Below are 13,245 nucleotides of genomic sequence, written 5' to 3'. Positions count from 1 at the left end.
GAGCGGAGAGGAGCCTTAGCAAAGGGAGACCAAGCCTAGCTCCTCTCAAGATTCCAAGTGGGTCCACTTCCCTTTTCCTTTTCTAAAAGGGTGAATTAGAGCCCCCAACCTGGCCTTGACTAGGCTGAGGAGTAAGGCTGCCTCTGGAGTGAGACTGGGGGCAGGGGCGTCTAGAGACCTGGGGGCTGTGTCTTGGGGTGAGATGCCTAGGGTGTGGAGGAGGAGGAGGGGAGGATGGGAGGACGGCTAATGGGAAGCAGGTGGAAGGGCTGCCCGAGTCCCAGCTAGGGGACAGGCCGGCTGGGATGGCCCAGTCAGTGGGAGAACCCGTCAACTCACAGATAATCCCAGGGAACAGGCTCTGGGATGCCCATTCATATTCATTATGTGTGAAGTGGGCGGTTGTAAAGTTAGCTTTCTCTTCATTTGGCTGTCACTAGACAGAAAAATATGAGCTGTGGGCAGATGCCCCTGGATGGGGGCCAGCAGCTGGTCTCCGGCCTCCCTGTGCCCTCCCCCACCAGGGCCTCCCTCCCGCACAGGGCCCGCTGCAGCCCTGCCCGCCTCTCCCGCCCTTGCTGCGTTGATCTCGGACTCGACTTTGTGTTCTTCACTTTCTCTTTCCCACTTCTGTTTCCTTTGCTCTCACAGATTCCTTCCTCTTCCCTCTTTCTGAGCTGTGAGAGAGGGGGTTGTGGTTTTTCTTGACCACCGCTCTATGTCTGGCAGCCAGCATAAGACGTGGCTCAAGTGGGCACTCAGTCTCTGGAGAACTAATCTTTCTCTTTGCATCATCTTCTGTGAGACAGTCCAAAATCTTGCTGGCTACTCCTTAGATGAAGAAGCGTATAGTGCAGTGCTCTTAACCCTGGAAGTAGAAGGGTGGGTTTGCTTCCCAGTTCATCTTTGACCAGCTGGGGGAAGGTGGTGCTGCTCATCAGTGGTGGCTGGGACTGCTTCTCCCTACTGCCCAGGCTCTTCCCTTCCTGATGGACATGGGCTCAGGACACCTGGACCTCAGAAGCCAGGCCCTCAGGGAAGAGAAGGAAGACACTGGGGTCCTCAGGGGCGGGGGGTGGTGGAGCCTTGTCACTGACTAGGCAGATCCATCCATCCGATGGATCTGCGCCCTCCTCGGGAAGAAGCACAGTGCTGGCCACTGGAGTCTTTGTGTGCTTGGGTTTCTCTGCGCCTGGAGGAGGCCCAGGATGGGGGTAGCTGGGCTGCTAGCTGAGGCCAAGCTGCTCTGAGCAATGTGGTTGTGTTTACTGGGAGGGTGGGAGGGCCGGGCCTGCTTTTTTCCAGGAAGATAAGGCAGAAAGCGGGGATGAAGGATAAAATGGGTAATACTCTGAAACCACAAGAAAGGGTCCTGGCTTTCGTCTCTGCCCTACAGCTCAGACATGCTCCTGGGGCATCTGGGAGCAGGGAATGGCCCCACCCCCACTACTCTGGGGTCCCTGCTCAGGGAAGCTCAGAACCCTCAGTGGGCTCCCCAGACTTCCATCTCCCCTCCAGTGTCAGTTCACCCACAAGCTGTTTCAGCTCTCTCACTCCCCTTCGGAGCCCTAGTTTTCCCTTCCAGATGAGCCCAGCAACCCTAGAGCCAGGCTTTTCCCCTTGCTTTCCTGTACCAGCTAAAGCCACAGGGACCCTGGGCAGGTGACATGACATGCATGGGCCTTGAGGGCTGGCTGCAGGTTCATCTTCCCCTACCCTCTAGGATCCCTGCCTGGACCCCAGGCACAGACCAGCCCTAGAGCAACCAAGTGCCAAACCCTGAGCATACACAATCACCTGGTATAAAAAATACTGCCACCTTTATTATTATGCTGGGCAGCACATTTTTTTTTTTTTTTTACAAAAGTATCTTTACAAAAGTGGGGTTTGGAATCTCAAGGGCTGAGTCTGGGGAAATCTGTTTTATTCTTACCAACATCCAATGAGTAAACCAAGGGAACCTATGATCTCCACAGCATTTCTCTGGCCTGATCTCATGGAAGAGAATTCAAATACTGGTAGAACTTCTGGTAGAACTTCTGCCCCTTGGAAGGGGAAGAGGACTCCACAGCATGTTGCAGGAGGGGGCACAGGCCACGAGGAGAGGAGCAGGGGAGAAGGGGCACCTTCTACGCTGACCTCCAGTTTCCAGGCCTTTGTCAGCACCAGACACTGGGTGCACACCCCCTGTGGTGGCAGGCCATCTGCGCGGTTGTACAAGACTCTGGTTTCCTCTAAGTGGCAGGAACGCCTAGTTCAACCTGTTTCATCCTCCCATTTTCCTGCATTCCCTGAATGAGGGGCCAGTTGTTTCAGCTGGAGGATTGACAGTTTGAAGGAAGTCTGAAAGAAGCAGGGCAGTATCTTTTTCCCTCCTGCCCAGAGTTTGGGGGAGGGGACCCAGTGTGTGGTAGGAAGAGTCCTACCTGCTTTGAAGCCCCCTTTCTCCTGGGCAGCCTTGCCTTATTCTAACTGGAAAGATTCTGTAGCTCGTTCCCTGCGGAAGCCTGAGGGTCCCAGCTGCTCTGCCGGGGCCTCCAGGAAACTTCTGGGCTTGGAGGCAGAGGTGCACCCCCTCTGGCATCCAGGCCGCAGTGGGGTAGGAGCAGCTGGGAGCAGAAACAGGGTTGGGCAGCTCAAGTCTGCGTGTCCACGAGACAGATCATGTGGTCCAGTTCAGCAGGCTGGGCGGCTCCTTGGGCTTCACCCTGAGTGAGATGAGGCTTGGAGACTTATAGTCGCCATCCGGAGAAGGCTCAAAGCTGTGGCCCCCTAGGGCGGGGGAGAAGCCATGGATGGAGTAGATGCCAGGGTGGGCTCCAGGAGAGGTTGGCACCCCCATGAAGCCAGCCACATTCCCATGAGGGTGGGAGTATGGAGACATGCATGGGGAGGGGACGCCCTCTGGACTCACAAGGCAAGGACCCCCGGGGCTCCCAGACCCTGAACTGGGCCACAGGGAGTTCTGTAGCTGAAAAGAGAGAAGAAGCAAGCCCATGAATCAGAAGGCCCAGGGGCCTCCCTCACCTAGAGACTCTTCTCTTGGCCTTAGGGCTCCAGAAGCTTTGGATAGAGCTTCCTCTTGGCCCAGGTCTAGAACCTATCCCCCAACTCTCACAGTGACATCTCAGAAGGCCCCTGCCGTTACTTCTCAACTGAGCTTTCCAACTGCTCTACATACATCCATGAGACTGGTCAAAGCCCATCTTGCAGAGAAAGAAGTGATTCACCCACAGTCACATGGAGCCCTAAGGCTGCTCCTGCTCTCCCTGGGGCCACAGCTTACACTCTGGCCGGCTTTCCCACAGAACTGCCAGGCCCTGAGTCTGGGTGGGGAGGGGTCTCACCTGGGGATGGCTGTCGGTTCGGGGCAGCATGGAGATGTCATAGGCAGATGTGAAGGGGTTCCGCCCCTCCTGGATCTTCCCATAACGCTCACGCTTCCGCCACTTGGCTCTGCGGTTCTGAAACCAGACCTGGGGACAGGTTGGGAGAAGGTTGAGGAGGTGACAAAGCAGCCACGAGGCATGGAGCCCACTGGGTAGAGAGTTGATGGCTGTATCCTCCTGTGGGTGGTGGGGAGCTGGCTCCAGGCTGGTGACTCTGAATTGCAGGAACTTATAAATTCATGTCATTCTCAGGGCCTGGGATGGGGCCTAAAAGAAGCCCAAGCCCAGAGAGGGTTTACTGGCCCTGTGGGCCCTCCCCTACCCCGCAGGCTGAGTCATACTGGTTCTCCAGTCTGGCTGTGTCTGGTAAGGGTAGTGCTGGGGTCTGTGGCCTCAGAGCCCCGGGGCAAGTACACGTGTTGGGCTTCTAGTCTTATCTCTTCCCCAATGTCTGCACCTGAGAAATGCAGTAAGGTAACCTGAAGGCCACAGCCTAAAGCCCAGCTCCTTAACATGGTCCCTTGGCACTGACCCCTGCCCCTCCCTACAGCCTCATCTCCTGTCGGGCAACAACACTCAGTTCTTCCTAGCAGCCTCTCACCCCAGCTGCCGTCTCAAACACTGCTGTCTTGCTCCTCCTGCCTTTGCCTAGGTTTTTCCAGCTTGCGCTACCCGTCCCCCCACACATACATGTGAGCTGGGCACCCTCTACTGGACTTCCTGAAAAACCCAGCAGAGCTCTCACGATACTCATCGCATCCTACTGCCACCATCGGTCTTGGAAACTCTTCCCCACTCATTACTGGGGGTGAGGGGGGCACATCTGTGTGCTGCCCACGTAGCTGGGCTGGATTTGTCACCTGGTTATGTCCTGTGTGTGCCGGTGCACGTGTCAAGCTCTAGGCTAGATATCGGCACTATCCAAACCAAACCAAACACATTCTCCTGCTTTCCAGGGATTCGGCTGGGAGCCACAACAAAAGGAGCTGCATGTGTGTATAACCAACCCTATCTGAGTCCCTCACTGCCCACCCCCTCTCACACAGAAGGGAAGGCCCGATAGTTAAGAAGTTGGGCGTACTCCTGGCCCTTAACCCAGGGTTGCAGATCCAAGAGCAGGCCTGGGTCAAGGCTAGGGAGGGCCCACTACCGGTTCCTCCTTGATCCTTAATTTGCTCTCCCTCCCCTGCAGTCCATGGGGTTGCAAAGAGTTGGACACAACTGAGCAACTGAGCAACAACCACCTCTGCAGACAGATGGAGGAGCCTGGATTTGCTGATCACTTTTCTTGTAATTCTTCCGTCACCACCCGCTCTCCCCTGAGCTCTGAACCTGCCCCCTGCACTGTCCCATGGGTGGTCCCCTTACTCCTCCCACCGAGGTGGGGTCTATGGGTGGTGTCAATGCTCCTGTCAAGCATCCCTGGTCTTGGGCCTCAGGCATCATGGAAGCTTCTGGACTAGGTCTGGGCCATCCCTCCACCCCTTTAGGGTTGAAAAGGCCTAGAAGGGCAGTGAGGAAAGTGTGTACTGCCTCCCCAAAGCAGTTCCATGGGGGTAGCTATTCGGAGCATCCCCCCGCCACAATCCCCACTGAGGCTTGCTGGGCTGTCTGGAAATGTGACATTTGGACTTCCACAGCTTATGTGATCTGGAATTATCTCGAAAGCTGGGCCTCTTACCCTGATGGTCCCATGCCCTGAGGAGCCCTGGGGAACAGTTCTCAGTCTGCTTTGGGGGCTACCTGGCAGGAACATGGAAGCAGGAAGACCCAGCAGAGTAGAGTCCTATGTTGAATTCAACTGAAGGGCATTCTCTGCTAGGCTGCAGCTGGCCTCTTTATAGACTGACTGCTGGTTCCCATATTCCCTTAGAGCCTCTGGAGGGGCCCCCACCCAGGCTGTGATAAGCATGAGCTCTGCCCTGGGTCCACTGGGACAGGGACTCTCCTTTGCTTAGAGGTCACCTCCTCACCTTTCCCAAGAAGCCCAAACCCAACCCTTCTCCTGGGGCCTCCAGCTTGGCATCAGGGAGCCTGCTGTGTCTCAAGCAGGTTCAGAGCAAGGCAGCAATGACCATCTTCCTCTTGGGCCAGACTCGTATGGAAGCCCCCTTTTCTGTCCCCACCTCCTGCTCGCCACCTTCGTGTTCTTTCTCACTCCCAGCAAGCCTTGGACATGGATTCCCTTCCTTTCTCTCTTTCCCAGCATCCCTCTGTCCTCCCGCCCCATCCACACAGGCTGGGCTCCACCCAAGTGAAGCTGGCGACAGCTCCATCCAGCCCCAGGGCCTGATTTCTGTTGGGAAGAGTTTGTTGTTGTGGGCAGGGGCTTCCCGCCAGGCTCTCCCAGCCACGGTCTGGGAATTGGCAACACTGAGGTCACTGGCTCAGGCTGGCTTTAAGCACCAATGATCCTGAGACCCCTGGCAGGGACCCTCCCCATTCTGGGCAGCTACCCTGGGAGCGGCCCTGAGACGTGTTTAGCATTTCACATCTAAAATGCTGTCACACCTGTGATCCTCCAAGATACTCCTCATGTGGTAGTACTATCATTCTCCTTTCCTAAATTGGGAAACCAAAACTGTGACATGCCCCAAGTCACCTGGTCAGCTAGTAAGTGGCAAAGTTAGGACACCCACACAGGTCTTCTGACTCCAGGAGGCTGTCACCCTCATCCCATACAGGAGCCTCAACTTGGACTGCAAGCCTGTGGCTGCAGCTGAGCTGGGCGTGGAGGGGAGCCCGGGAGGGCTGACGGGGGCAAGGGAAGGGCAACGCTGTGGTGCCAGCATCCACCTCTCCTGGCCCCCATATGGCCTGGCTCACGGTCTGGGTGGTCAAGGTAGCCAGGGAGCCCTGTGGCCAAGGTGCCCTCACCTGTACTCGGGCCTCGGTCAGGTCCGTGCGCAGAGCCAGCTGTTCCCGGGCATATACATCAGGGTAGTGGGTTTTCTGGAAGACTTTCTCCAGTTCCTCCAGCTGGAACGTGCTGAAGGTTGTGCGGTTCCGGCGCTTCTTGCTCTTATTCTTGGCCAGCTCCATGGAGTCAGGGAGTCCCGGGGACAGAGGGACACGCAGGCTGGCCAGGCAGGGGCCTGGGGAGCCTGGCAAATTAGAGGTCCCGTCTCGGGGGCCCCCTCGGCAGTCCAGGGGCAGCTGGGGGAAGCTGGCAGCTTTGGAGGCCTTCTCCTCAGCTGCAATGGAAAACACAAAAAGGAGGATGGAAACCGAACCAGGGGGTTTTGTGGGTGGAATGGAGGGAGGGGGAAGAACGTTGACGCTTCAGTCCCCGCCTCCCCCTTCCTTTTTCCTCCGTCCTCCCAGCAGCCACCCTTCAAGGGAGCCTGGCATTCGGAGGCCTGCCTGCTGAGCCTACAGCTGGGGAGGGGGCCCTGGGGAACCATGTGCTCTGTGGTCTGGGCGGATCTGCTGGGGCCGGAGGAGGGTTCATTTCGGGGAAGTGCTCTGTGGTGGCGCATCCCACAGAGTGTGGAGGTGCCAGGATTGATGCCACAGCAGGACCAAGCCCAGGGGTGGGAGGAGAGGGTAGGGATGCCCCCTGCTCCTGCCTCCTTAGCCCTGACTGCAGGCCTTGGCTCCTGTACCCTCATGCCCAGGTCTCTGCTCCAGGACCAGACAAGGACAAGGATGCCTTATTCTCTGAAACCCCGGTCTCAGGACAATGTCAAATCTTCATGTCCTGGTGTAGAAAGGGCAAAGAAGCTTCCAGAGGGATTGTCAGATTCTTCACTGATGTTTGGGCAAGCACTGAAGCCCCAGCATCAGACAGCAAGAGACAGGTGACAGGCTATACTCGGAGAAGGAGAGGTGGGGGACAGTGGGGAACAGCACAGCCTCAGAGCCCAGCATTCTCGCCATCGTCCATCCCCACTCCCTGGGAGTCTCTGACTCCCCCATTGCCCATGATTAACAAGCAGCCCCACTCTGACGTGCTCATCCTCATTTGGAAAGCTTGGTGGAGCTCCACCACGACAGGGCATGGTGAAAAATAGGTCACCCTGATCACCCCGCCCTCTCCCTCTGGCAAGGACCCCCAGCAGCGTCGCCATGAAATCTCTTCTCAACAGTCCTCTGGGATATCAGCAGCGACGCCACAGAGACGCCCAGCTGATTCACACAGCCCCTTCCCTGGCTGGCGCCAGGCCCATCTCCAGTGGGGGCTTGGCCCCCAGGAAGCCTAGGAAGCTGGCACCAAGAGGCGGTTTCTTTCCTAGGACTTGGTGTTGGCTCACTAAAGTGGGGAGGGGCAGGAGAGAAAAGACTGAGAGATAGGATCAAAGAGATGGGTTCTGGAGCTCTGGATCTGATGAGTCCCTGTGTCCTTGTGGAGGACAAGTTGGGTGAGGTTCACCCCTGCCCCTGCCCCCCATAGCTGGAAGGTGGTGAGTGACCTCCCAGGACTCCCCAGGCTGTGAAAAAAGCTATGCTTCATGAATGTCCTGGAGGCTGGGGAGAGTCAGGTAGGGCCTGCCCTTGGGCTAGGCCATAGTGACAGCCCAGACACTTCTTTCATGTTTCAGGTGGAGCACAGGTGGGGAAATTGCTTCAGTCCTTGACTTCTATTCCTGGGCAATACATTTGCTTATAGTGCTAGTTCCACCAGGTAGGACCTAAAGAAGGACGACTCAATGGTAGTTTGAACCAGATAATGTTAAGTGGTCAGGAAGACCAGGGAGACTGGGAGGGGCACCATACACACTGCAGGCTGGAGAGGGAGGGGTTTTGGTATCTCAGATTCAGAAGGAGGGATGGCTGGACTCCAGGCAGAAAAGGGTGAGGGTGGCTCAGGGATGGGGGTCAGAGGAGCTCTGATGTCCCTGCAGAGGGCTCCCCAAAGCTCCAGGTCTTGCTCAGCTCTCACCGGGCCCTCAGTGTCTGTCTCGACAGGATATGCCCAGATTGGAAGGGATCAGACCTGGGGCTCCAGGACTTGCCTTCTTGACCTTAAGCCACCCACCTACCAGGGATGAAAATGCAGCAAGCCTTCTTGGAATAGCTACCCCCCAAAAGAGCCAAGCTGGCTGGCCTCTGCTGGCCTCCTGGGACTGCCCGTTCTGCAGCCCTCCCAGAGGACCACAGAACTTCTCCCCTCCTCAGTGCCATTGCCCTGAAACCTCCATCTGCCCAGAGGACTCCAGCGTGAGGCCAGAGAATTCCCTCTGTGGACAGGGGTTTGCCTCACAGAACACCAAGCAGCCTCCTGAGAAGCAAGGCCCAGAAGAGAAAAGAGGTGATGGGCTAAATGGAGGGCAATGGTCAAGGAAAGGCAGAGTGGGAACAGAGGCCAGTAGTCTGAATCTGAGCTTGTCATGGGAACGATGCACTGTAAGCCCGGAGTACATTCAAAGTGTTCACGGGCTCTGTAGAGGAGTCACTTGTACCTATTGGGGCCACTGGGAGATTAAGGGGGTAGTGCTCCTGTTGGAGACTGGAAGCCTGGAGCCCAGCACTGAGGTGCCAGGTGGCCTGCACAACCAGTCTGTCGGCCTGAACCACAAGAGTCAGGAAGAGCATCAGCAGAGCTCTGCTCCTCACTTCCTTCTCTCCAGTGCACTCCCCCATCCCGGGTCCTACTAGCGACTGACTGGAAGCCATGGCAGCTTGGAAGCCGCACAACTCGGGCTGCCTATAGGGAGCCGCCCTGTCCCCCATGGATGGCGTCCACGATGCCGCAGGACCAGCTAGCCGGCTTTCAGGCTTTCAGCTTTCGCCAGAAAGCTTATTCCCCGCGTGCCCCTGCGCAAGACACCCGCAGAGGTCTCTGAAGCCTGGGGTTCCCCAGCTCGGCTGAAGATCCGAAGCGGGTGTAGACCTACACGCCGTTTGGAAACAGCCAGTGGGGCCTTGGGGCTCTCCTGAGAGGTTTCCAACCTTGCCCTAGTCTCAGCGGGGCTGACGACTGGGTACTCTTAAGTCCGAGGCCGGCCCAGGAAGCGCGGCCAGCAGGGTTAGCCGGCTCAGGGCTTCCACGGCGGCGAGCGCATTTTGAGATCAAGAAGCCAAACTAGAGGACAGACTGGAAGGCCCCCGGCAAAACAGAGTGGTGGAGGGGGGCGGGGGGCAGGGGGGGGAAGGCCAGGCACTTCTCTGGCCCGCTGAGCAGCCACGCGCTGAGGGCGCGAAGGCTGCTGGCACTGCCCCGACACTACCGCGGTCCAGAACGGAGCTGCGCGCTCTCCGCAAACGGCGGCCACGGGCTGGAGAGGAGCGCGGTGCGCCGGCTTTAGAGCGCTCAACTAAGGGCCTTGCCGGGATCGCGCAAAAGAGGGGGCACAGCTGCGCGCTCATGGTCTAAACTGGAAACGCTTTGAGCTTGTTATTTTAAAAGCCGAGAAATTAGGCGGGTTCCCCCTTTTGACCAACATTTCCCACCAAGCAGACTGCACGGCCCGCGTCCCCCGGGCCGTCTCTCCCTAGCAGCCCGTCTCTATAGCAGGGACGCAAGCCACCCGCCCACCAGCCGAGTTCAGGCTAGGGCACTGGGGAGGCCACTGGCGGCCCGGGGCTCTACCCAGTTTCGGCTCGCATCCGCCGCGCCTCCATTTCGTTTGGTCTGTCCTCTGCTCAACCCGCATGGTTAGTTTCCTTCTCCTACTTGTGCCCATTTTGCTATTTTCTGCACTTTTAGGATGCCTCTTTTTCTTCATATTGTCTGCTGCTTCTCTTTTCGTCCGTTCCCCTCTTCTCCATTTACCCTCTTCCTTCGATCCTCCTCCGCTTTTTATTCGTTCGTTCTTCATTTATTTCTTTCCGTTTTGCCCAGTTCGCTGATCGCCTTTTACCTTTCTTTCTTTCCTCTCTCCACTATTGTTTTGTCGAATTTCCTCTTCCCTCTTTTTGGTTGTTTACACTTTTGTTTTTTTTTTTTTCCCCACGCATTTCGTTGTTGACACCGTCGCGGTCGCTAGAGTCCTCCTCGCCGCTCTTTCTGCTCCAGCGCTCTCAGCAGTTAGCTCGGCGCCAGGGTCGGTCGCAATCCCGGCTGTCCGTCCGTGATCCATCGTGCCCAGCAGGGAAGCTGAGCCGCAGGGTGCGTCATCCGAACGCGGTGCGTCGAGCCAGGCCAGGTACCTGTGTCCCGGGCGGTGCTCACGGCGCTGCGCGGCCGCCGCCGTCTGGCTGGGATCAGAGGAGCCAGGCCAACTGCTTCTCATTAAGTCCCAACTGTGGTTTTTATCAGGAGAGCCTCTTTCAAAGGGCACAGACACGAAGCTCCGCGGACTCGCTCATTTCCTCCACTGACCCCCACACACCTCCCTGCCCTCCCTTACACGTTCTCACAGCCCCGACTGGGCGAAGGCTGGAGCCGCCTGGCCACTCCGCAGAGGCCCGCGAGGCGCCAGCGGGGCGGAGGAGAGTTGAGAGGCGATCTCTAAGGATTCAGCTCCGGGCCTAAGCTTCGGGATGTGGCAGCAAAGATGAGGTGGGCGCGGGCACCGACACTTCCACAGGTCAGCCGGTGCAGTGGCAGCCGCGGGGTTGGGTTCAGGCCCCCTCAGGCGGGCTCTTTGGAGACCGCACGGTCCAACTGGCGTTAGCGCCCAGGGTATCAGCCCAGGAGCAGCCGGAGGCGCCCAGGACTTAGGCCCACTCCCGACGGCCCCGCGGTGATCATCCAGCGCGAGGAAGCCAAGACTGCTCGAAGGGCGGCCATCGCCGTGCATACGACGGAGAGGCCAGGTTAGTCTGGGAAATAAGAACACAGTTATTCTGCACTGAGAATGTCCCGGGACTGCCTCACCAACCGTGGCCACTGTACCGAGCGCCTTAAGGCGCAGACAGCAGCGCCTCTCCCGGGGGAGGCCAGGCCGCAACCTCCCTCAGCTGAGTCCGGCTTGGCCACTGTAGATCGGGGCCGACCACAAAAGCCGCGGTTCTCTCCCCTCACTGGGGCCAAGAGTTAAGCCTGGCTCCTGGGCCTCGGTGTCAGTTCCCGCCCAACTCCGGCAAGGCAAGATCTCTGCTTCCCGGTTCCGGCCGTCTTCCGGCCCAACGGGGCCCGGGGCCGTCGCCACTCCAGTCTCCCTGGACCTCCCGCCTCCCTTTCCCGCCGCCAGAGGCACGCGTGGCTCTGCCTCCCCGCACGGCGCTAGCTTTCGCCCAGTGAGGACCAGCTCCGGTCTGGCTTCAGAGAGAGCCGTGCGGAGGGGCGAGAGAGGTAGAAAATTTCTGAAATAAGCGACCGGGAGAGGGAAGCGGGGAGGCCCCGGCGGGCCCGGGGTGTGAAGAGGGAGAGCGCCCCGCGCCGCGCGTTACCTTCCTCGGGGCTCTCGTAGAAGTGGCCGCCGTTGAGCGCCGGGCCGGGCCCGAGGTCCTGCAGGTACTTGGCGGGCGGCTTGGCCGGCTCCGGGAGGTAGGGCTCCAGGGGCCCGCAGGCCGGAAAGCGGGTCAGCCGCGGGCCGCGGGGTGGCGCGGGGTGCAGGTGAGACGCGGCGGCGGGGGTTCCCTGGGGGCCCGGAGGCTCGTCCCCGGCGGCCGCGTAGGGGCCAGGCCCGGGCCCCACGCCGAAAGGCGCGCAGCGCTCCGGGTCCATGCCGGCTCGGGGCGCACAGGCCGCCGGGGGCTCCGGGGCTCGCGCTGCCCGCGCGGCCTGTGAGCGCCCGCCAAGAGGGAGGGACCTGGACGCGGGGGCGCGGAGCCCCCGGGAGCGGCGCGCGCCGCGGGGGGTGGGGGGCGGGGGGGGGACAGGGGAGGGGGCCGCACTCTGACTTAATGCTGGAACCATCCACGTCACGTGCAGCCCCGCGCGGGTTAACCCCTCGGAGCCCGGTAGCCCCCTGATTCACTCCAATCCTGGTATCAGAAGCAGTGGGAGAAGGGGAGGAAGCCACCCCCTCTCTGGAGGGTAGAGTCCCTTTTGTCTGTGCATCTTGGCGAGTCCCTTGTTTAGAGCAGCACTGGCCCTGATATCTGGCCCGGAGGCTCTTGACTCTGAAAGGGTGAGACACTTCAGGGTAGAGACCCCCTCCAGGCCCAACAAATACTTTTAGGTCCGGTCTCCTGACTTTTAGCCTGGGATAATGGCCAAGGAACAGGTAGGGGCTGGGCTGGGACGTTTACTCTCTTTACTGGGAGTTGGAAAAACTTGGCCTTCAGCAAAAACACCTCCGTTATAGAGATCTCTTGTTTTCCTCCGGTCGAGGAGTCATTATTGTGTGGAAACAACTCTAATCTGGTAATGGGTGCTGGGGGCTGGGAGCTGGGTATGATAATTAGCTGTGAGGCCTTGAACTAGTCACTTACAGTTCTCATCTGGCTGTGGACATTGGACAGTCAGTCTTCTGAGTCTCTATATATTCCTGGTGAGTTTCAGAAGCAGAGGCAGGGGCAGAGAAGACAGCGGGGCTGCAGAGGCATCTCAGGACTGAACAGAGTCCAGCAGAGGTTACCTTGGGAGCAGGTGGAGGAGTTCCTAGAGGGTTTTGTGTTTGAACAACAGGCATGGAGTGAATGCCTTTTAATGGGCAAATAATCTGAAAGTGCCTAGAGACCGCCTGGAGAAGGGCTGTCTGCAGCTCAGACCTCGGGTGCTGTTGTCCCGGGCCTGCCACTTTAGAAGGACAAAGTAGGACCATGTCACCTAATAGCTGGGTCTCCCTAGCCAAAAGGAAACCCAGGACTAGGGCAGTAGCTTAGAATTTCTTAAAAGTGAAACAACCTCCACCTTACCTAAGATCTGGGAAGAAATACCTGTGGGCCGTAGGACCCCTGCTCACTTTTGTAGATTGAGGAGTCCCTAGTTCTGGGTCACACAGTTTTTTATTTTCACTGCCTCCAGAGATTAGCAAGAAGGATGGGGAGTTGAACATCATTTGTATTTCATTTGAATTCTCAA

General features: G+C 58.3%; 1 protein-coding gene across 1 annotated transcript; it reads right to left on the bottom strand.

Annotated features, from left to right (window-relative positions):
* Positions 1–1,803: 1,803 nt before the first annotated feature.
* On the bottom strand, positions 1,804–12,060 carry ALX3 (ALX homeobox 3). The gene is made up of 4 exons (XM_061410891.1): positions 11,667–12,060; positions 6,267–6,583; positions 3,348–3,476; positions 1,804–2,971 (listed from the first exon to the last, which is right to left on the bottom strand). The coding sequence occupies exons 1-4, from the start codon at positions 11,941–11,943 to the stop codon at positions 2,663–2,665; spliced, it is 1,032 nt and encodes a 343-aa protein (XP_061266875.1). The 5' UTR covers positions 11,944–12,060; the 3' UTR covers positions 1,804–2,662.
* Between the last annotated feature and the right edge of the window lie 1,185 nt (positions 12,061–13,245).

The sequence above is a fragment of the Bos javanicus genome, chromosome 3, assembly GCF_032452875.1.
Source record: "Bos javanicus breed banteng chromosome 3, ARS-OSU_banteng_1.0, whole genome shotgun sequence".
In the NCBI taxonomy this organism is placed as follows: Eukaryota; Metazoa; Chordata; class Mammalia; order Artiodactyla; family Bovidae; genus Bos; species Bos javanicus.
This window is presented reverse-complemented; position numbering and strand designations above follow the sequence as displayed.

What these genes read in the sequence shown, in the direction of transcription:
- ALX3 (XM_061410891.1), bottom strand. Translation starts at nt 11,943, where the DNA reads ATGGACCCGGAGCGCTGCGCGCCTTTCGGCGTGGGGCCCGGGCCTGGC. An exon ending in CTACGAGAGCCCCGAGGAAG is followed by an intron (nt 6,584 to 11,666) that starts GTAACGCGCGGC and finishes TTTCCATTGCAG; the next exon opens with CTGAGGAGAAGGCCTCCAAA. An exon ending in GAACCGACAGCCATCCCCAG is followed by an intron (nt 2,972 to 3,347) that starts GTGAGACCCCTC and finishes CTCTCTTTTCAG; the next exon opens with CTACAGAACTCCCTGTGGCC.